Source organism: Caretta caretta, chromosome 8 (genome assembly GCF_965140235.1).
Source record: "Caretta caretta isolate rCarCar2 chromosome 8, rCarCar1.hap1, whole genome shotgun sequence".
Classification (NCBI taxonomy): domain Eukaryota; kingdom Metazoa; phylum Chordata; order Testudines; family Cheloniidae; genus Caretta; species Caretta caretta.
Window position 1 is genome coordinate 64,599,084 of NC_134213.1, and position 23,894 is coordinate 64,622,977.

General features: G+C 42.3%; 1 protein-coding gene across 8 annotated transcripts in view; it reads left to right on the top strand.

Moving 5' to 3' along the window:
• CRB1 (crumbs cell polarity complex component 1) overlaps positions 1 to 23,894 on the top strand; it is a 163,124-nt gene that overhangs the window by 36,077 nt on the left and 103,153 nt on the right. For 7 of the 8 annotated variants that reach the window (XM_048861064.2, XM_048861063.2, XM_075131550.1 and 4 more), the window contains exon 2: positions 14,044 to 14,625. The exons of the other annotated variant lie outside the window; for it this stretch is intronic. In XM_048861064.2, coding sequence (XP_048717021.1) covers positions 14,044 to 14,625 — 582 coding nt within the window. The remainder of the gene's footprint in view (positions 1 to 14,043; positions 14,626 to 23,894) is intronic. 8 annotated transcript variants of the gene reach the window in all.

Consider the following 23,894-nt stretch of genomic DNA (forward strand, 5'->3'; position numbering starts at 1 on the left):
CCTATGATGGTGTCCCCTGAATAGATATGTGGACACAGTTGCAACGGGCTTTGTTGCAAGGATAGGTTCCTGGGTTAGTGGAGAGGTTTTAGCTTCAGCTGCCAACTAAAACCTCTCCAACGCATCATCAAGGACCTACAACCTATCCTGAAGGATGACCCATCCCTCTCACAGATCTTGGGAGACAGGTCAGTCCTTGCTTACAGACAGCCCCCCAACCTGAAGCAAATACTCACCAGCAACCACACAACAGAACCACTAACCCAGGAACCTATCCTTGCAACAAAGCCCATTGCCAACTGTGTCCACATATCTATTCAGGGGACACCATCATAGGGCCTAATCACATCAGCCGCACTATCAGAGGCTCGTTCACCTGCACATCTATCAATGTGATATATGCCATCATGTGCCAGCAATGCCCCTCTGCCATGTACATTGGCCAAACTGGACAGTCTCTACGTAAAAGAATGAATGGACGCAAATCAGACGTCAAGAATTATGACATTCAAAAACCAGTCGGAGAACACTTCGATCTCTTTGGTCACTCGATTACAGACCTAAAAGTGGCAATTCAACAAAAAAACTTCAAAAACAGACTCCAACGAGAGACTGCTGAATTGGAATTAATTTGCAAACTGGATACAATTAACTTAGGCTTGAATAAAGACTGGGAGTGGATGGGTTATTACACAAAGTAAAACTATTTCTCCATGTTTATTTCCTCCCCCCCCCAATCCCCGGCTGTTCCTCAGATGTTCTTGTCAACTGCTGGAAATGGCCCACCTTGATTATCACTACAAAAGGTTTTTTCCCGCCCCCCCGCTCTCCTGTTGGTAATAGCTCACCTTACCCGATCACACTCATTACAGTGTGTATGGTAACACCCATTGTTTCATGTTCTGTGTGTATATAAATCTCCCCACTGTATTTTCCACAGTATGCATCCGATGAAGTGAGCTGTAGCTCACGAAAGCTTATGATCAGATAAATTTGTTAGTCTCTAAGGTGCCACAAGTCCTCCTTTTCTATTTATATTATGGCTCTACAAACGCGCAACATAGCTTACCCGAAATGTTTCCTTTAAATAATAACAATAAAAAAAGTCAAAACCAAACCACTGGATTTTTTTGTTTTGTTTTTAGATCAAAATAATTGAGCAAATCTGATGGGAATTCATGAAATGTTTTCGATGAACTGAATTTGTTTGATGGAACTAGTTTCATCTGAACAACGTCCCCCAGCCTTACATGGCACGGTTTCTCCCTGCCCAGGCAAAGAAACAGTGCCCTGCATCCTGCAAAGGGTAGCACTGGCAGTAGCACGATGCCAAGGGCTTTAAAAGCCCTTTTGAGCCCACTGGTGCAAAACAGATGGAAGCAAGAGCAGTCTGGTTACATCTAAGCAAAGAATGGAAGTGGAAGAGGAAGTGCCAGAAGAAAGCAGTGACACTTAGGAGGTTTGTGTTCTTGTGCACTAGCTTGCAAGATACTCCATGAGTTAATGAGCAGCACCCTTTCTCTCATTGTCTTAAGTGCTCCTTAATGGGAGGGGAAGCTGTGAGGGTGTGTGATGCCAACTTAGTGCCTTTGAACAAACACACCACATTGTGACTTGATAGGTAATCAGTGTGTGGTTGTTTTGTAGGAAAACCTGTCATATTGTCAGTGTGTTTAGTATAATCGGTAGCTGTTGCTGTACGGTGCATATAGGAGGAGGCAGGCTGGGATTGCACAAAGATAAAATGGTAGCAACAGAAAACAATGGAAAACAGTAACAGCCTTCATGCTCGGGGAGCAGTGTCACATTAGCATGTGCTTTCAGGGCTCATGGAAGAATAATGAAATGAAGGCACCCATTTAATAGCCAATTCTGTAATTTGAATCACAAATGTCTTTGATCTTCAAGTGTTTCCTAAACAACATTTTCAAATTATAATGCTTTTCAGTAGTTACTGATATACTAATATGCCTTGCATAGTGCTTCTGCTGTAGCAAATATGTTGTTAATTTAGTTTCTTTGTTTCTGCCGATGCAAGTGCATTTGAAAACAAAATTGGCCTTTTCCATGGAAATTGAATGTTTTGAATAACTGACTTTTTTTTTTTGGTGGTGCTGGTTACTATGGTAATAATCTTGATTCAAGATTTAAACCTGCCTGTGGTTTCTATAACAACATGATAGGATGCTTTGGAAACACAACTGAAGTAAACACATTCAAGAGACCCTTAATCTTAACTCTTTTATGACCAAATGGTTAGCATCTTCCTAGGGCTCACTGGCATGTGCTTGCTTGTTTGACAGAAGCATGTTTAGACCTTCTGAAGTACGGCACTTATTTCCAAAATGAAACTAAGTAAACATTGGGTATTAATTCTAAATTGTGCACAGGCTCTGGACCAAGAAGGTCAGGTCATAGAGAATGGCTGAAGCATGAGGAAGAAGGGATGGCATTTCTTTGGCTCTCATCAGGTGCCTGAGTGCTGATCTGGTCTCCAGAAGAAACGTAGAGTGGCAATGTAATTAAACTGTTCATTGTATTAAATGATGGAGCACAGCTGGGAAAGGAGGAATGGGACACAGATAGAAATGGGAGAGAGAGATGGAGAGAACAGTAGTTGTGAGAGCTATATGACTTAGGAGAACTTGAGCGGTACTGAGGGAAGGTAGAGGTTGGACCCCAGACAATGCTAGTGGATGAAGTTGTGTTGGTGGTGCCTTGTATCTCTTGAGGTATTCCCATCCATCAGTACACGTTCCTATGGCTTTATTGGTGTTGTACCTACCCCCTTGGCATGCTTTCCTTCCCCCATGTGTTGATCCAATCATAACATCCATTCCTTCAAAGTCATGCTAAAGATGTCCGAGACAACTCAATCCCTGTCTCTTTGTTCTCCGTATTATGCTTCTGTGGTCTCATATTCACCAGTGCTTCTTTAAGTGCCACCAGTGCCACCCCAAGGTTTAATGCATATGCACAGCCAGAGCCTTCTAGGGCTGTCTTTTCCAGGGAGTCACAGCATAGTTATGAACCACATGTTTTCACTGGCACATTGCAGATAAACTGAGATATGTCTAGGTATACCAGAGCTAAGCACTCTCCAGTGCAGTGCTAAGCACTTTGAGCAATGCAGATACATCCACTTAAATGCTAATTCTCTCAAAACCTTACTAGGACCAGAGAACTTGATAGTTCAGTGACAGGAACTCATACATTTGTGTTATAATCTCAGTGACAGATTTGTTTAAACAAGAAATGAACAACAAATGTTGAAGGATGGTTCTGACTCCGAACCCCAGGGACAGGACTAAGCAGCTACTCAGGAGTTTGTTGTACCAGCACTTCTCTGCTAGCCTTATCTGGTTGTGAAGGAAACCTTCTGAATGTGAACCAATGCCATCTACTTTTGCTAAGTCACCTGACAGACTGAGAGGCCAATGGTGCTGTGTTTATCTCAATGCACTGTCACCTCTAAAAGCTAATGAGGACTTTCCACATGTCAACATAGTTAACTATTCTGCTGCTGATCATTTTAGCAAAAAATCCCAACCCATATGGGCAGGGACTGTGGGTTGTACTTGAGTGGAGCAGCACGCAATTTCTCTTACTCAAATATAATCCCTGCTCAACACCACTTGATTAATAATTAAGGAATTAAATAGTTATGACTAAAGGCACTTAAAATTGAAAGTCTCAGCTATCAACTAATAGTCCAGCATGTGTGCTGCAGCAGGACAAAGAACAGTAGTACGTGTTAACACTTCAGTGGCAGGTATAAGGCTAAACATTCAAGCCTTTGACAATGTGTTAGGCAACACTAGGGGATGGTGCTCCCCTCAGATGAACCATGTATAGTGATGCACAGCTGGATCTGCTCAATATGAAACAAAAGGTCTGGGCAAGGACAGAATACCAGTCTTCGCTTTGATCTCCCTTGCCTATGTTAGTGTGTGTGGTTGTTACTTAAATGTGTGTGAGAGAGAGTCACAATAATTTAAACTTCCTGATTTTAATTTAGCAGACAAGTGAAGAACTAGCTATATGTTCAATAAAGGGGAATGTGCAGCCAATTAAGTCCCCTGCCAGGCACCATGCGCTTGTCAGTGCTGATGACTTTAAAATGTATCCAGGATCTAGTTGTCTTCCGCAGGGGAGTTCTTCTCCTAGGAAATATACCAGCTGCTTTGAGAAGGTCAGAAAATGTCTGTAGATTACATGAGAGGACCCTACAGCTGTTGGTGCTGAAAGCACCAGTGAAGATCAGGCCCTTCTTTCTCCAAGAAAAAAAATAGCAGGCCCTACTGAGGAATCGGTTTGCTAACAACAAGCATCTGCAAGCCGTGATGAACTAGTTAGCACAGTCCAGACCTGACAATAGTTCACCTGAATGCGATGAACTAGGCCCTTAGTGACTGAAATTTAGTAAAAACTCCTGCCTCGAGTTACAGTATTTAGCTACCTTATGGAAATGTGTCCAGAAAGAACATTTATTTGGGATTGTGTATATATATATCAGAAACAACCCAGCAGAATTCTGAGGGCCAAAGGATGTGTTTTTCTTCTCTGACTACTACCTACACTTGTAGGGCTTTTTAGAGGAAAAAGAAAAGGAAAGAAAAAAAACCTCTTACCTAATCATCTTATCAGTAAATGATTTACATTTATTAAGTGTTGAGATCCTCAATGGAAGGTGCTATAGAAGTGCAAAGTATTATGAAGTGCTGCTATGGTCCAAGCACAAAGACAAGTCTCCTGACCTGGGTTCCAGGCCCAACTCTGCAGCTGACTCAGCCTGCCACTTTGGGCAAGTCATTTATTCTCAGCGCCTTTCTGTAAAATGGGGATAACGATACATACCACCTTTCATAAGCACTATGAAATATGGGGATGAAAAGCATTGTATAAACATGTTTTAGTATATTTTAAATGCTAATAGCCCAATCTCAACAACCTGTCTCCAGCAAACAATCATTTTAGCAAAACAATGCTAGACACTAGGCAGAACCAGGAGCATAACCAGCCATGGTGCTGAGACAGAGAGGTGGAAAACAGTGTGCACTCAGAGCAGCAACTTTTGCCCTGATACCCTAGATCGTCCATATCTATGCCTAAAATTTGCCAAAGTACAAAAGCCTAAGGGTCAGGGGGAAACAACTTTGGGAAACTGATTAGTGCATCTATATGCTGGCAAGTCTCTACTCACCTATCATATGGTGACAGGGACCAAAGATAATATTTTTTGCCAGTATATTAAAAAAAATCACCCTGGACAAGGTGGGGCTGTGGAAAGGGCTGAACCCCAGCTTTGCAAAGATTCTGAGACTAACTGGAATCAAAGATGAGATTATACCATATCCACCTTCTTCTCTACAGGCAAAAGTCATTCCCATCTGACTTATTCTGGGAGCTACTAGATAGGAACAGGCCAGGTCACTCTGCGAAGCTGACTAACAGCTGTGTGTCTATTGGGAGTGCAGGTTGCACTGTGCAGTGCACAGCTGGACAAGTGAGTCAGTGCTGGGATTGGAGCCCAGTTGATCAGGGGACAATAGGATCCTGGATTCAGAGTCCTTACCAATATATGCAAAAAGAAAAGGAGTACTTGTGGCACCTTAGAGACTAACCAGTTTATTTGAGCATAAGCTTTCGTGAGCTACAGCTCACTTCATCGGATGCATACTGTGGAAAGTGTAGAAGATCTTTTTATACACATGAAGCATGAAAAAATACCTCCTCCCACCCCACTCTCCTGCTGGTAATAGCTTATCTAAAGTGATCACTCTCCTTACAATGTGTATGATAATCAAGGTGGGCCATTTCCAGCACAAATCCAGGGTTTAACAAGAACGTTTGCGGGGGGGGAGGGGGGGGTAGGAAAAAACAAGGGGAAATAGGTTACCTTGCATAATGACTTAGCCACTACCAGTCTCTATTCAAGCCTAAGTTAATTGTATCCAATTTGCAAATGAATTCCAATTCAACAGTTTCTTGCTGGAGTCTGGATTTGAAGGTTTTTTGTTGTAATATCGCAACTTTCATGTCTGTAATCGCGTGACCAGAGAGATTGAAGTGTTCTCCGACTGGTTTATGAATGTTACAATTCTTGACATCTGATTTGTGTCCATTTATTCTTTTACATAGAGACTGTCCAGTTTGACCAATGTACATGGCAGAGGGGCATTGCTGGCACATGATGGCATATATCACATTGGTGGATGTGCAGGTGAACGAGCCTCTGATAGTGTGGCTGATGTCATTAGGCCCTGTGATGGTGTCCCCTGAATAGATATGTGGGCACAGTTGGCAACGGACTTTGTTGCAAGGATAGGTTCCTGGTTTAGTGGTTCTGTTGTGTGGTATGTGGTTGCTGGTGAGTATTTGCTTCAGGTTGGGGGGCTGTCTGTAAGCAAGGACTGACCTGTCTCCCAAGATCTGTGAGAGGGATGAGTCATCCTTCAGGATAGGTTGTAGATCCTTGATGATGCGTTGGAGGGGTTTTAGTTGGGGGCTGAAGGTGACGGCTAGTGGCGTTCTGTTATTTTCTTTGTTAGGCCTGTCCTGTAGTAGGTGACTTCTGGGAACTCTTCTGGCTCTATCAATCTGTTTCTTCAGTTCCGCAGGTGGGTATTGTAGTTGTAAGAATGCTTGATAGAGATCTTGTAGGTGTTTGTCTCTGTCTGAGGGGTTGGAGCAAATGTGGTTGTATCGCAGAGCTTGGCTGTAGATGATGGATCGTGTGGTGTGGTCTGGATGAAAGCTGGAGGCATGTAGGTAGGAATAGCGGTCAGTAGGTTTCCGGTATAGGGTGGTGTTTATGTGACCATCGTTTATTAGCACTGTAGTGTCCAGGAAGTGGATCTCTTGTGTGGACTGGACCAGGCTGAGGTTGATGGTGGGATGGAAATTGTTGAAATCATGATGGAATTCCTCAAGGGCTTCTTTTCCATGGGTCCAGATGATGAAGATGTCATCAATATAGCGCAAGTAGAGTAGGGGTGTTAGGGGACGAGAGCTGAGGAAGCGTTGTTCTAAGTCAGCCATAAAAATGTTGGCATACTGTGCAGCCATGCGGGTACCCATAGCAGTGCCGCTGATCTGAAGGTATACATTGTCCCCAAATGTAAAATAGTTATGGGTAAGGACAAAGTCACAAAGCTCAGCCACCAGGTTAGCCGTGACATTATCGGGGATAGTGTTCTTGACGGCTTGTAGTCCACCTTTGTGTGGAATGTTAGTGTAGAGGGCTTCTACATCCATAGTAGCCAGGATGGTGTTATCAGGAAGATCACCGATGGATTGTAGTTTCCTCAGGAAGTCAGTGGTGTCTCGAAGGTAGCTGGGAGTACTGGTAGCGTAGGGCCTGAGGAGGGAGTCTACATAGCCAGACAATCCTGCTGTCAGGGTGCCAATGCCTGATATGATGGGGCGCCCAGGGTTTCCAGGTTTATGGATCTTGGGTAGTAGATAGAATATCCCAGGTCGGGGTTCCAGGGGTGTGTCTGTGCGGATTTGATCTTGTGCTTTTTCAGGGAGTTTCTTGAGCAAATGCTGTAGTTGCTTTTGGTAACTCTCAGTGGGATCAGAGGGTAATGGCTTGTAGAAAGTGGTGTTGGAGAGCTGCTGAGCAGCCTCTTGTTCATATTCCAACCTATTCATGATGACAACAGCACCTCCTTTGTCAGCCTTTTTGATTATGATGTCAGAGTTGTTTCTGAGGCTGTGGATGGCATTGTGTTCCGCACGGCTGAGGTTATGGGGCAGGTGATGCTGCTTTTCCACAATTTGTGTGTGGGGAGGTGGGAGGAGAAAACCTGGATTTGTGCTGGAAATGGCCCAACTTGATTATCATACACATTGTAAGGAGAGTGATCACTTTAGATAAGCTATTACCAGCAGTAGAGTGGGGAGGGAGGAGGTATTTTTTCATGCTTTATGTGTATAAAAAGATCTTCTACACTTTCCACAGTATGCATCCGATGAAGTGAACTGTAGCTCACGAAAGCTTATGCTCAAATAAATTGGTTAGTCTCTAAGGTGCCACAAGTACTCCTTTTCTTTTTGAGAATACAGACTAACACGGCTGTTACTCTGATACCAATATATGAGTATAAAAGGGGATGCTAGGTGAAGGTTAAGGAGGAAACCAGCATGTGGTCTATAAACAAGGTGGATGTATAATTCAACTTACTGGGGGGCAGAGGTTGTTCCCCATTGAGCCTGAAATCATTCATTTGAGGGAGATAAGAGCTGTTAAATAAGACCTGAATAGGATCAGAACTGAGGGAATCATTTATTCTTGTGTCTGTTAATTTTTTATGTTTAAAAACCCCCAAACCCATGAAGCACCTAGCTCTGAATAGGACAGATATTAGAAGAAACTGATCCCTAAAGCAAAAGTATTAAGAGTGACCTAGGAGCACAAATCCCATTGAAAGTCCATGGAACTGTGCCAAGTCACTTCTGAAAATCCCACCCTAGAATCTTCCTCTCTTTGTTATTGTTCTGTTGATTTAACCTTAAAGGGTCAAATTTGGCCCTGAGGTGCACATGGCTGTGCATTCAGAGCCTCATAAATAACATTGTCTTGTAACATCATGAGAGTGGATTCTGGCCACTGAAGCAGAAATCTGTAAGAAGAGAGAGCATCATACATTTTTCAGTGTTGATTAGTAATATGCTCTCAATTACACAAGTGCAACCCTGTTAACTTCAGTGGACTTAAACCATCTTATCTGAATGAAGATATGGCCCCTTTATTTCTAAAAAGTCTCTTAAATGTGACTAGTTTCTTCTAACTCCATCTCATTAATGTTACAGACTATTTACACCATTTCTAGTAGTATGGGTGATAACCAGTAGGTGGCGAGCTTTACTGCAAAGAATTTAGTATAGAAACTCAGAGAATCCAATATATTCCATCTTCTATGAAATGTACTGCCAAGCATTTCACATCAAAATGCCTTAACCATGGGGTAAAAGGTTTGGCGCTAATTTCTCTAGTAATTAGATTAATGTGGTGATGTTTTAAAGAGACTCAGATAATTACTTCATGTGTCAATCAGTCTAAATCTAAAGTGATCAGTGCTTTGTTTGAATTGTTCTAATGTTAAAACATTAATTTTAAGAATCTCTGTCAGAGCAGGTCACTGCTCAAGTGATCTTAATTGGTTGAGAATGCAAAAGGTTCATTCTCTGCAGAGTTTAGTTTGGAACATGTGAGGACACATAAGGTGATCTCTATATAAAGCTGCCAAAATCTAGCTCCCAAGAACATTCAAATGTTTCGTCACTTGCCCTACTCTCCTTTCCTACTATGTTAAACTGAGACATTGTTCTTCTGATAGCTACCATGTAGCACTCAACCTGAGCCATCCTGTACACCCGTGTGCCCTTTCTCCTGGGCATGGGCTACTCACACCATAGGTCACATCCTGCACAGGTAAGTGGGGAGTAAGTAGACCCTTGACCCTATTCTCCCCTACCCAGTATGCACTCACCAGCACACCTGAGCTGGGCAGAGGAGGAGAAGTAACCTGCAACAGGAAGAGGGCTGTGGCATGGAAAATGGTGGGCGTGGGGGGAACCAGGACCATATTGTGACTCAGAGGGTGGGTTTTCAAAAGCACCTAACTCACTTAGGAGCCTTGAGAATTAATGGAATTTGTGCACCTAAGTTGCTTACGGGCTTTCAAAATTCCCACCCTTTGAGTCACAGCCTGGTCCCTGCTGTGCTACTGGGGAAGCATGGCTACATGATGCCCCTTATTCAGAGCAATTGTACGGTGCCAATCTAGCTTGTAGAGAGAGAACATTGCTGTGTGTCAAATTGAAACTGGAAAGGAAAAATAAAGTGTGATTATACAGTCTGGACAAATACACTAGGGGCCAGATCATGGACCACACACTGTGGCAAAAAACCACAAGGAGGGGCATGCAGATCTGTTCTTCCCCAAGGAGAGCTACAGGAAGAAAGATGGTAGCAGTGCAGATGCTACAGCTTGGTAAGAATCCAGATACCTGCCTTCTTAACAGAAGAGGCTACCATCAAGAGACCACTGTGCATAGTTTCTTCCAGGAGCTCCAGTCTGCCTATGCTGTTAATGCAAATTCTTGATCCTGGTCGGCAAAGCCATCCGAAGGGCAGGACCCATCCTAAGCAACGACAGCATCTCCATCCAGGACTGCTTTTATGCTCTTTGGGACTATACAAATAAAACCCAAAGCCAAGCACATGAGAGAGAGAAAGTGCCCAGTTCTTTGTGGCCCTAAGGGCCCTTTATGTTGCTCTGACATAAACCAGACAGAAGCGTCCGCCTGAGAATCTCCCCAGCTGAGCTGTTGACCTACCACTCTTGTAGCCTGTATAGTCATAGCTAGATACAATTGCTAATTACTTAAACAGCCTAATTTCTTCAGATATATCCTAATCATACAATTTCAATTAATGTAACTATATAAACAGTTTGAAGAATGCATTATTGTGTTATTAAGATCATATGGTCCTAAGAAGTGCCTAACATAGATGCTAGTTTTCTTAAAGAACCCAGCTTCATTAATTCTAACAAACTAATTAACAGATTTACTTGTAAATTCTCAGATAATGAATTCTATACTCAAGTAAGTTTGGGAGGATCTGCTTCCCTCCCTGCCCCTCCATGTTCATAACTGGGAGGCTGAAATCATTCTAGAAGTGCAAAAGTCAACCTTAACTATGGTGTCACAACCAGGGCCTCCATAAAAAATTCCTTCCCATCCCAGATTCTAGTCACAGTCTGATTAAAACTCCCTAGTTTTTTATTAGTAAAATTTAGTTCAAACTCCTATGGATAATTCAGGGCTGGGGGGGGGGGGAGGGAAGCTCCTACTCTTTTTTCCATAATCCTCGTAAATGGGGAAGTAAAAGATTTGGTTTTCATGATATTCTGGGAGACAGTGGGAGGGGAGGAATAGGTGGCTAGAAAAAAAAACAGTTTAAGAAGCAAAACCAACTCTTTTCAGGTCTTATTTATACATCATAATAAAGAAACAAAAAGGCATAAAACACATGTTTTTCATTTGCAGGATACCTTAAAGGCCACTACTGGTTTGGGTCAAATCATGGAATCATTGTTAATATGGTATATAATATTCACACACAGGCTTCTTGTTTCATCAGGCAATAATTAGGCCTTTGAGTCAATAAATATATCCATCTCTGCGTATGTGGGACCCATCCTCCAAATTAGTATATTTTATTTTCACATATACCCAGAGCTCCTCTGCACATCTCATAAAGAGGAAGCCACATGATGAGGCACAGCTCACCTCTCTGATGTCCAGATGTGTCACTCTGCCACAGTTCCGACTATAGGCATGCTTTCCTGGTAAGATGATCTGAGGCTTTGTCCCTCTGGCCCCAGAAAAAGTCCTCTCCTTGCAGGACAAAACCAGGGAGTCCAAACTAAATAAGTCCTCCTGTATCCTCCCTCAAACAACAAAAAAACCAAACCAAAATACTGTACAAGCCCTTTTGTCCTCTGTGACTGGCCTCATTGGTCTTTTTTTCTCCCCAGATTTGTTCTCCTACGCCTTCCATCTCAGTGAAGAGGTTCCCCAAGTCTCTTGTATTACAGGCTGACCACTGTTCCATTGCCTTCCTAGGCTAAAAAGTTTATCATCTACAGAGCTCTGTAGATAGTCGACCTCCTGTCAGTGGCAGATTTCTCTCTCTCTCTCTCTCTGGACTGATTGTGTCATTATATCAGCTCACACTTTCCAGGTGCGACAGCTGAGGTGTCAGAGAACCTCAGCTCTCCTTTTCCCTCAGTTCCAGTCTAGGGACCCTGAGAGTGAAGTGGCCATCTCATTCACTAACACCCCACCCTGCCTCACTTCCCCCAAGCCACTTCCTACACTGCCAATCCCTTCCTTGGGCCTTCATAGCCAGTTCCCTCACAGGCTCTGTTCTTGGCTCCCTTTCTACAAGGAACTCCCCTGGCTCTTGGTGCGTGTCCCCAGTCTGCCATTATTCTACCCCAGGAATCTCTCAGCAGTGAACTAACTATCACTGATCTGTCTCCACAGCCCAGTTATTGATGAGCCTCCCAGCTCATTGCTTCTCCTACCAATACCATCTGCCCCACCCCGAGAGCAGGCTGCCTTTTACGTATCCTAGCTGGCCTGCCTCTCAGTCACCTGCTCTCTGGACTGCCAGTCCCAAGACCCAGGAATAAATTAGAGACAGATGATAGCTGAGCCTGAATTCCCTTTAAAGGGACAGCTCACCCACATACAAGGAACAGCATATTATTAAATAGAACATTCCACCATTCGTTATCAAGCAGCTACAATACAACAAATGTATACTGCCTACTTCTAAAACAGGGCTCCAGATCAGAAACTGAAAGGGGGGAAAAAACATAATATGATGCAGTCAGACCAGGACTGCAACACAGATAGTTTAATATAATATGCATTCTCCAGCACACATGCACCTCTTTTGTCTCTTGACTGAAGGGTCCATTCAGCTTTATTTAGTAGCGTCTCAGCCATGGTGTGACAGCATCTTTTTTTCGACGTATGAATACGGATTTTCCCCCTCCAGTAGTATACTTTTTGTTTATTTAAACAGCTTTACTCCTTTTATTCTGACTCCAGAATGCTGCACAGTTCCAGGAGCACTATATTGTCATCACTGAAGAAATTCCGTGCTACTCAAATGTTCATTAGACATGACAGTATTTGTTCATAGCATGATGGCAATTGGTTACAAAAAAAGTTGCATTGGATAAAATTGTAATCCTAATATTCTAGTAACAGTTTAAATATTATACATGTGTTAAGCTTTTAACATTATTTCTACATCTTCTGTTTTATTTCATGGGCTGTGTCAATAACTAAACCACCCCTCCTCCTCATTTCCACTCATTGGTCGTGACTGGATGTGACATTTGATCCATTATTGTCTAAAGTCTATGTTAGGATTGCCTACTGGCTTAGTAGGAGGCAATCAGAGAATTGCTTCCTCAGGCCCCAAGTCAGCAGTCCATCCCTGTTCAACAAAGCACCTAGGGACAGGCTTACGTGCTTTGCTGGTTAGGGATGAACTTAAACATGTGCTTAAATGTTTTGCTGATCTGGGGCCAGGGGTAACAGACATCCTGCAGCAACAGGATCATCTCTGTTGACATCTCTCCAATGATCCTCTCAGACCTTACAAACTAAGCTGTGGGTGAGTCAGGTCAGACCTGAGTGAGAGAACTCTAAGGTGCTCTAGGAAATGGTGCTGATGATTCCCTAGGTGGTATGCTTTCTGCTGAATTGGTCTTGAAGTAATGCCCTGTGATGATAGGGTCAATGAGCTGTTTCATTTTGGAAGAGAGAGGTCTTCTAAGTCCTGACTATTAATGAGCAAGAAAGATCACATAGCATTCTGTAAGAAGACAGTATTAACCCAGGTAATTCAGCTAAATTTCTGTTTACGTAAATTCCTTGTGCTGTTTCAGTTGGATAAATTATTCTTCACTTGTTGCCCTGAACTGATGCTGTGCTCAGTTAAATAATTGCCATGTCTCCCTTCTCCCCCACAAGTGGCTGCATCCACTTGGTCCGACCCAGTATGGCTGTTCTTATGAAAGATGCTGTATACATATAAGACTTTATTATCCCTCTCAAAAAAATCAATTTAGGATCCAGTGTTCCACATCATATGCATTCCAAACCACTGGCTGACTGTACTAATGTTCAGTGATGGTTGGGTCACCATTTTGTTATTGGTATTAGGCGGTGAGTTTGCAAATCTTGCCACTGCTGACAGTGGTCTCTGGAAGGGATGGGTAATAGGAAATTACACTCTGTTCAGGCTGTGGTACTGGTTTTTTCGTTTTTGTTTGTTTTGTATTAAAGAATTCATTGCCACCACCTCCCCCAACTCCATTTTCTTTTCAACAGTGAGAATTACAAGAGAGAGGTGGAGTTTAAAACAACATTATACTAAGATTTGTAGTTCTTTCTTATTTAAACTGCTCTGGAAGTTTCTCAGTAATTTTTGTGTTTCCTTCCTAGAGTCACTTAGCATAAGAAATGATTCCAGGTGCCTGTCAAACTCTTGCCAAAAGAACTCTACATGTGATGCTGCTGCTAAGGACGATTCCTGCCGCTGTGCGGACACAGTTGATATTTTGGGGGAAGACTGCAATAAAACTGATGATCCTTGCTCCTCAAACCCTTGTCTTCAAAATGCTACCTGTTTAAGCACTGCAGGAAACCTCAGCTTTACTTGTGAATGCCCCACTGGGTACAGTGGAACTACCTGTGAAACAGCCATCAGCCTCTGTGACACAAACCCTTGTAGACATGGAGGCACTTGTCAGAATGGCTTGGCTGGCCCGACCTGTGTTTGTAGTGCAGGATACACGGGCATGCTGTGCGAGACTTACTTCAATGTGTGCATTTCAAATCCATGCCACAATGGAGCATTGTGCAGGGAAGGAATTGACGGGTACTCCTGCTACTGTGTCCCAGGCTACCAAGGCAAGCACTGTGACCTGGAAGTGAATGAATGTGATTCAGATCCCTGCTTGAATGGGGCTACGTGCCTGAACCAGATAGGCAAGTATGACTGCATCTGCCCAGCTGAGTACATGGGTAAGCTCTATTAAAGAGATCTTTTTTCATTTTGACATGCAGAACAACTTTATGTTCCAAGCTATCTTTCTCACTGTTTATTTACTCATATTTTCATAACAAAGTTGGATCAAGTTCTCTGCTGAGTGCTGCTGCTTTTTGGGTTATCACATCAGTTTTAGAGATGGAAGGATTCAGGAAGTTTCACATTACACAAAATCTACAGAACATTTGACAGAGATCAACCTACTTCACAGACTTTGAATAACTTTCCTCTTAAAGCAACCTTCTTAAACTGGATGTGCTCAGAATGCTACACCATGTGTTTTGCTAATCAAGTAAAATCAGGTGTATTAGATCTTCAGGCATACAATGTTTCAAAACTTCAGACTGAGATCCCCTGGACTGGATTTATCTGCCAAGCTCTTTGGCCTTTGCATTTGCTTTTCAGGATCCCTTTCTTCTGCCTTCACAGCCCCTTCTCTCTCACTTTCTCCTCTGCTGAGAGTTGGGGGTTTTTCAGACTTTTTTCAAATGCTTGATTCAAACTTTCTTTCTTTCCCTCTCTCCATACCCTTGCTCCAAGTCATCTTTCTCCTTCTCCACTTTTTTGGACCTCCATGTCCACTTGATTTTTCTGTCGATCACTCTCACCTACTGCACTGTACATGACTTTACCCTTCATATTGTTTACTTCTAGTTTCTTTCTGTGGTCTCTCCTAGTCTATGCAACATACTGATAGCATATACTCGATCCAGTAGTTTCCTCTACCACTCATTTTCCTGCACCACTTCTCAGCCAGCACCTGCAACCAGTTATGTGGCTAGCTCCCCAGTCAAACACCCTTCCTCAAAACCATGGGAAAAGATTCTGAATGGAACACAAAGCTCAGAAAGTTCCCTCCAGCATGGAAACTGGGAACAGTAGTTTAGTGGGTCCAATGTATTCTAAAATGCATTTTCACCCTCCTCTCATAAGTAGTCAGGTTGATCCTTTAAGTGATGCAGACATTTTATATTTAGAGAGTGCACTTCAGAAGCATGGACATTTGTCCAATGGTCATTAGCATTATGTTTGCCGTGCAAGAGACCTAGATTCATTACCCATATCCAGTTCCTCATTCTTCAAGCTGCTAGTGGTTAAGAGTGTTCGAGAGGCAGCTTACTCCGCCTTTGCTGGCACCTTGCAAAGGTGTTAAGACTATTAACAATGGGCCCTCTTGATCAGATTTTGCCCTGGTGTCATAGCACCTAAGTGTGGGTTAAAAGCCTTAGAAAGATGATAGATGATTACAAAGGTTTAAGAGGAAGATCACTGTGATAAAGCATCAGGCTAGAGGAAGTTCTCTCTGTAGGACTAGGGGAAAATGTCTTTTACCTTTGAAGAAAAATAGATATTTAGAGCCAAACTTTCATCCTTCCACTTTGAACCTACGAAACAAAATTGTGCATTCATAGTGTCTACAAAACCCACGTTCTTTGCACATTCAGTGGCTGCACACACTTTTTTTGTACTTGCCATTTAGCTCCAGTGCCTGAAAAAATTGGCTTTATTGTTAAGGTTATTGAAAAACTAAAATCAATGAACTCCCTCATTATCTAATTGGATTTCATTTGACATCTTAAAGACTACATGGAGTTAGATAACAAAGCCACAAGAAAAAAACAAAACACCACTGTTGGGTTCCAGCACAGCATTTTGAAAATCAAGTGATTTTTTTTTTCTTGCTTATCATGTAATTCACTCTATGGGGAAGCACTTTCATGGTTCCAGGTCATTGCTTTAGTCGGCATTCTGATTTTGTGTAATAAACAGTCTCACAGAATGCAGAGCTCTGTTCTTGGACGGCATAGGAGGAGGGTTAGCACTACCAAGCTTTAAAAAAAAAGCAGCCAGCGAGATTAAGTGGCTGATCTGTAGTGAGGTAAGGGGAGAAAAAAAAAGGAAAAAAAGCACTAGACAGTATAAAAAATTGTAGCAGTTGCTTCAAGCGATTCAAATGAATAAGAACTAAAAGATGTGGTTTAAAACCCCATCCAAAAACTCCACCAGGGAGTGGAAGTCAGAAGGTAAAAGCAGATTTCTATTGCTGACACAGAATTCATTTGGAAGCCAGCCCTCAGTTAATATCCTTCATGTGCACAGAGAATGTTATTTAAAGGAAGCTTGTTGCCTTCCTGCCACCCTGCTGCTATCAGCGGGTGTCTCAGCCCAGGCCAAGGGATGAGAAAACTACAGAACTAGGGGAAAGCCAAAGTGGAGAAAGAAGGAAAAAACCTATTAGCAAGAAGCATGGCTATTCTGAAATGATCAGACTTGACCCGGACCTCCTGATGTACTCAGGAAGCTGTATTTGTTTAACCTGTGCTGTTAGCTCGATCCAGGGCTGGATCTACAGCACAGGAGATCTGCTTGAAGGAAAGAAGATTGTCTCTATAGAGACAAAGGGAGGGAAAACATAAGAAAGAAAAAAGGAGAGAAATGAAGAATTAGAGCAACACAGATTGTTGGAGGAAGCTCACTCTGCTGGAGTCGCTCTTTTTATCTCAGAGCTCTGCTGTTTCCCAGGCTGAGTCTCTCTGCTCTTCCCAAAATCAGGGACTATCATTCTGATGGAATGTCTACACTGCAATTAAAAACTTGCGAGTGGCCTGTGCCAGCTGGATCAGGCTCACAGGGTTCAGGTTAAGGGGCTGTTTAAATGTGGTGTAGGCATTCAGGCTCAGGCTGCATCCCAGCTCTGGGACCCTCACCCCCTCCTGCCCCCCCCCCCGCAATCAGAACACTAAAATTAAAAAAGAGTTAATAGGTGGAGGAAAGAGGTGGAAGCCAAGGAAGGAAAAGAGGTCTTGTATACAAAGCAGAAGAAATTGCACCGTTCTGATGTACAGCTCAGGCATGACTTCCAGCAGTAGTGAGACTAATAACAATAATTCTATAAAGGAGTAGTTGGCTGTTCCTTCAGCAGTAAAATGCCAGCTTTAAAGCCCACTTAACCAAATGATTTATCAGAAGCCATTTTTGTTATTTTCTGCACCTTGCTGTGAGTTGTGTTAAATGCATAAGCCAGAGGGATTATTGGATGAAAGCCCTGAGGTGTCCCCACTGGTAATAAAAATCCTCATTTACTCTGTCAGAGGATCTTGCCAACTGTTATTATCCTGGCCTGACACCATGAATCACAGTGGGAAGTCATCCAACCTCATCTCATTTCCCTAGGATGTTAAAGAGGTTATAACTTTTGATACATAGGTGGAGATTGCACAGTAAATCTACAGCGGTAATGTTAACCAAATGCTTGAGTTACTGGCTTTAGTTGCTACCAGTTTCATGGGCTATCACTGCTACTTTGTGTGATTGGTATGTTGCATGCAATTCCTAAAATAGCTGAGAAATTTCTCACATAATTCTTACACAAATGGGAGAGGTTAGAATGTCTAAAGAGCTGAAGAATGGAAAATGTACCATGAAATCTCTATTTTACTATGATAATGCACTGCATGTGTGAAATTATGTACAAGACGTGTCATACAGCTGTTAAATAATAAAGCTCAATTGGTTTGTCAAACCTTTGCTGGATATGCTGGCAAAATGTAATATTTCTCCATTGTACTAATTACACTTTCATTTCACTTAAGCAAACAGAGCATGGTATAAGAGCCTGCTCCTTGCTGATAGCCAATCACATTTATTATCTAACTAGACACAGTTGAAACCATTGCCAGTAGGTGAACATTTAAGTGTAAATTATCAAATATGTATACTGTGGTTCCAAAAATAAATCCTATTCACAGACAACAGAAAAGGCCATTTTGATTGCACTTGGCAACAGATCAAATAGATCTAATAGGCCAAATTCATCCTAGGTGGAATTCCATTTAGTACAGTAGAATTATACTTGAGTTGAATTCAGCACAATGTGAGGATATTATTGCATGCCCAAAACTAAGTCCTCACCCTGTCTTTTTGCACTGATGTAATATTTCCAGCAGTAGTGGACATGCCACGCTGGTATTTAGGGTAGCTTTATAAAACTCCATCCTCCTTCCCTGTTGTGTCAGGGCATTGCAATTATGATGCACTAAATTATCCACTTGTAATGATGTGTGATTGCACACATGTATTGACACTATGATTGCTAGGATATATGGGCAGTATGGATAATGACCTACTGCTCCAAAGACATAGAACTCCTCTGTTTGAGCTAAGAGTTTTCTTTTAATTTTCAGTCGTTCAAGAGGTAGGATCCACTTTTCAAGCCAGTCACTAGAAGGTAAGATACTGACACAGAGAGATATGCTACAGGAGCGCTGATATAGTCCATCCAGCACAGGGTAGTTGTACTCCCCCATACAAGTCAGTTTATAATGTTTGCCCATTCTTTCACTCCTGCCATGCTTGGGCAAAATGTAATTTGAAGGCCAAAGTTTCCAAGTGACTGAATCAGTTCCAGAGGTGCTGAGAACCCATACAGCTCCCACTGAGGTCAGAACGGGAGACAGGAGCACTCATCACCTCTAAAAAATCAGCTCACTTATGTGCTTAAATAGGAACTTAGGTGCCTAACTCTGAGCACCCACCTGTGATGCTTTACAAAGCTCCACTAAACATTTATCATCTTCTCCTGAGCTCCCTCTCTGTGACTGGGGCTGTGCATGCAGGTGAATATTTGTGTTCATTTTTGTAATTAGCTAAGAACAGAATGAATAATGGACCTGATTCTGCAGAGCACTTATGCATGTGATTAACTTAAAACACGTGAGCCGTCCCAATGATTTCAATTCAGACTACTCAAGTGCACTGAAGTTAAGCACAGGGTTAAATGTTTTGCTGGATCAAAGGCTAAATGTCTTTTCTTTTATGGGTTAGGCCTGTATATTATGAATAGAGGTTTCTGTTGCTGCGGTTTTATTTTAATTGCCTTTTTACCGTATTTAGGGCAGCATTACAGTTAAACACAGGTACACACCTTTCTTTTCTTGTGCTTAAAATGTCATGCTTCTGGATGTCAGCCCCACAATGTATATCATATCATGTTGGGTAGATACATTGAAGCGGGAGAGGAGTTTCCTTTTGAAGCACCTGGACACTGGAGTTGATGGACCAAAGGCATGACCCAATGTAGCAAATCCAATGTTTTTGTGGTAATAATCAGGCATTCTCTGGCCTGTAATTTTAAATCTGGTTGAAGTGAGACTGTTGCACTAGTTTCATTTTGTCACATGGTTTCCAGTGTTTGGAGCAATCTCTTAATGAACTCTGGCAGATTTATGATCACTAGACATAGTTCTGGAAACACATTTTTTACAAGTTCAATTATTCATAGGGCAGCAACCATGGAGGAGTTCCTTGCTGTATCTGGTGAAATATACATTACCACAAAACCTTAGGAGATCATTCCAGTTGTAGGACCTAATACCACACTCCTCAGATACACAAAACTCCCTCTGAAATCAGTGGTTAATTGAAGCAATGAAGCCTCAGAATATTGTTGTTTTGCATACATTGAAGACATGACCTATTATATTTTTAGAAAATATACTTCAATTACCTCTGATAATAATCCTAGTTATTTTATGTGCCAGTATGTTTTTAAAGAACATTTTAAACCACCAGTGTTAGCATTTACTACAACTGTATCGAAAGATCCCATTTTCAAGGTTTATTCTGATTTATTGTGATATCTCCGGCTCTAATACAGAATTTTACAAATGTGCTGCATTTGTTGTTGGCCAAATTAAGTCAGTGACCAAGTCATACAGAGTTTAACACTAGCAGCCTAAAGGTTTGGGGAAAATACTCTTAATCAAAGTGTACATATCACTCAGTGTATCATATACACTATCTGTAAATACATAGTTATTTTAAAACTGAAAATTATTTACAGCCAATTGAGAACCTTTCATTTTATTTTATTAAATGAGTACCTATCCATTGTGCTAGGTTTTGTACAGATATTACAAAACATATATTTTGTATCTATGGATAAACAGTATCAACAGGTTGTTTTCAGTTACCCCAGTATAAAATTGGAGTAACTCCAAAGAGTTTTAACCTGGATACATGTGGAGTGATTGACAGCATAATTCGGCCAGATACATCTATGTAGGCAATTTTAATTGTTAAATGATACTTTATATGGAAACTAAAAGTATATATTTCTACTCTGCAAAGTAACTGTAAAAATGCCAGCCTTCCTACCCTGTGAATTTTCAGGCATAGCTCCTTACTTTAACGAAGAAAAAAATAATATTTTTTTATTGCTATTAATACTGCAGTAACAACACAGCTACAGGAGAATAACCTGGATGCCATGTATCATCATCAGCATTATTAAACGAGTAAATATGATATAAGGTAATTGATTCAAACATGGAACCCCACAATGCTATTTCTGTAGGGCAACCTTTCAGATTATAACTGTGCTTTAAAAATATATTATGGCCTACTACCTGGGAAATTTTCATTTATGAACCAACAGAGTATTTTTAGTGCAAAAATAGTCCAATAATATAAAAACAATAATAGGTATTTTCTTAAGTGTATGAAAATATTTTTCTCTGGATCAAATGTTCAGAAATGGTCTCTAAAATTACAATCCACCATTTCTGATTCCAAGGTTTTCATTCTCAAATTGGGTAGTTTCACAATCACTCAATGTGCATCTGCAAATACAGTTTGCCCTTGCAATACTGAGTTTTGCATATGCAAGTGCTGGGAAATCAAATTTTCATGTTTAATTTTAGAGGTTTATAAATATTTGCTTCTAAATTGGAAGTCTGAGCATTGATTGAATATGAGTTAGAAGGAAAAATGTATCACAAAAAACATGATAGATTTAACCCAAGGTACATTATGTTGTGTCTGAATGTAACATCGTGGTACCCACCTCTTGCAAATGCCCCCTTCTGGTTGGGTGTGTCTTCAGTCTTTAAACTGTCCCAGCCCTAGTATTGAGCTATCCCTGGAGGCAATGGTTTTATTCTCTCTGGGCCCTTCTGATCCCAGCTCTCCAGCTAGGCCTCTTAACAGTTCAGATCCCCTTCTGGAGGTTTATCACTCACCAGTTGTCAGCCACTTCCCCAGTGGCTTCTGGGGGGTACCCAGGTCTGCCCACTACTCTGGGTGCCAGCCCAGGGACCCTAAGAATAGCAGCCATCCAGGGCCATGTCCTTTTAACTAACCTGCTTTCAGCTCCCTGGGCCACTTCCCCATGGCCCCAGCCTTCGCCAATGCTTCACCCTTACCTCAAGACACTTCTATGTTCAGGCCCAGCAGCCAACCAAGAGCTCTTTCTTACTGCTCTGGTCCCTGCCAGCACTGAGCTGTCCATGGTGCTGCAGTTCCCTTTGGCCAGCCAGGAACACAAACTACACTCCTTTGGCTCCAGCAAGGAACTGACCCTGGTTTTCACTGCGGCTCCCTTTATACTAGCCTGCAACCCTCTTATTGGCTAGCCCCTTATAGCATCCCCTCCTGATTGGCTGCTTCCTGTGCAGTCCTTCTAGGCCTCTTAGAGGGCTTAGCTCCACTGCTCCTTTCCTGGGACAGGTGTGACAGGACCCTGAGGCCTCCAGCACCAGTAGCTCCACCCCACCACAATGAATAAAACCCTTATTAAATGTCAGATGTTGACTATAAATACTGATGGAAGAATAGAACATCTTGTACATCCTGCCTTATACAATTTAGGAAACTGTATAAATAATCATCATCATCATCATCATCATCATCTGTGGAAAAGTGAGCTTTTATGCCTTCCTGTAGTTTGCAGAGCAGGGGCTCCATTTAAGTCAATGTGTGATAGGAATGCAAGATTGGGTACATTAATATTTAATGCAGAGACTAAGGCTATGTCTACCCTGCAGAGTTTTGTCACAAAAGTTATACTGCTTTAATTAAACCACTGTTGCATGTCCACACTATGCTCCTTGTGTCAGCAGAGTGCATCCACACTAGAAGCTCTTGCATCAACACCGAGAGCAGTGCACTGTGGGTAGCTATCCCACTATGCAACTGGCTGCAGGGTGCTTTGGGAAGGGTTTGCAATGCCTCATGGGGCAGGTACAGTGTCACATGATGCAGGTTTCTCAATCCCATCATTCCATGGGCATCCTACTAGATTGCCAGCTGCTTTTCAACTAAAGTGTGTGTGTGGGGAGAGTGTGTGACAGGGAGTGTGAGTGTGGGGGGAGGGGAGAGACAGAGTGTATGTTGGGGGAGAGTGAGAGAGTGGCGGGAATGAGAGAGACAAAGCATGTCTTGGGGGAGTGTGTATGTTGGGGGAGAGTGAGTGTGTCAGCATGCTGTCTCTAAGTTCAGACAGCTGCCGGAAACAACTAGTCGTGAGGCAGGGGAAGGGGGACACCCCGGACATCAGCCCCCACCTCCCTCTCTGGTGCTGCACAGCAGTCTCTTTCTCTCTCTCTCTCTTTCACACACACACAAACACCACACATCTGCCCCTGCCAGCAGCTGTGTTTCTAGTGCAAAGGAGAACAGGAGGATCCAAACATTAATGATTTGCTCTTTGTTGCAGGAGCTGAGAGGCAAGCTCAGCTGTCAGAACTTCCCAGAGCTTTGAAAGGGGAAGGGTGCATGCCTGCAGGGCATCTGAGTTCAAAACAGTGAGCAGAGCAGTCACACCAGGCATTGTGGGATACTAGGGGAGGCCAGTTATGGTGATATAATGAACAGCAGCATCTACACTGACACTTTGTCGCTTTAAGTTTGCCACAGAAAGCTTTATGCCTCTTGTCAAGGTGGTTTTTATTTTGTTGCTGAAACGGAAGAGTTTTGTCGCCAAAAGTGGCATTGCACTGTATCCACCTCCACTGTTTCATTGCCAAAAGCTGCCTTTTGGTGACAAAACTCTGCAGTGTAGACAAGGCCTAAATGGTGCTGATGCTATGTATTTCACTGATTCTTTTGGCAGAGCTGGGCATGAGTCTGGAACGAAACTTCCCCAAGGTTCGGGTATGTTCAGATCTGGAATTTTGTATGTTCTACAACCTGGTTTTAACTCTGACCATTGATGGAGGCTATAGAAAGCTTTCCAAAGTTATCTTAGCAAACAGGGGACTATGACAAAAAAGACTATTTGTCCAAGGACTATTTTTGGTTTTCTAATCAAGCCTTCAAAATGCCCTTGAAATGTCTGAATTACCCCTTAGCACACACAAAAAATAATGTTTTAAAATGCATTGTCTTTATATTGCAAATGTTGCCATCTCCTGACCCTACATTAATTTTCTTCCTCTCTGTGTCTGGCTGCACTGTAGCATTTTGG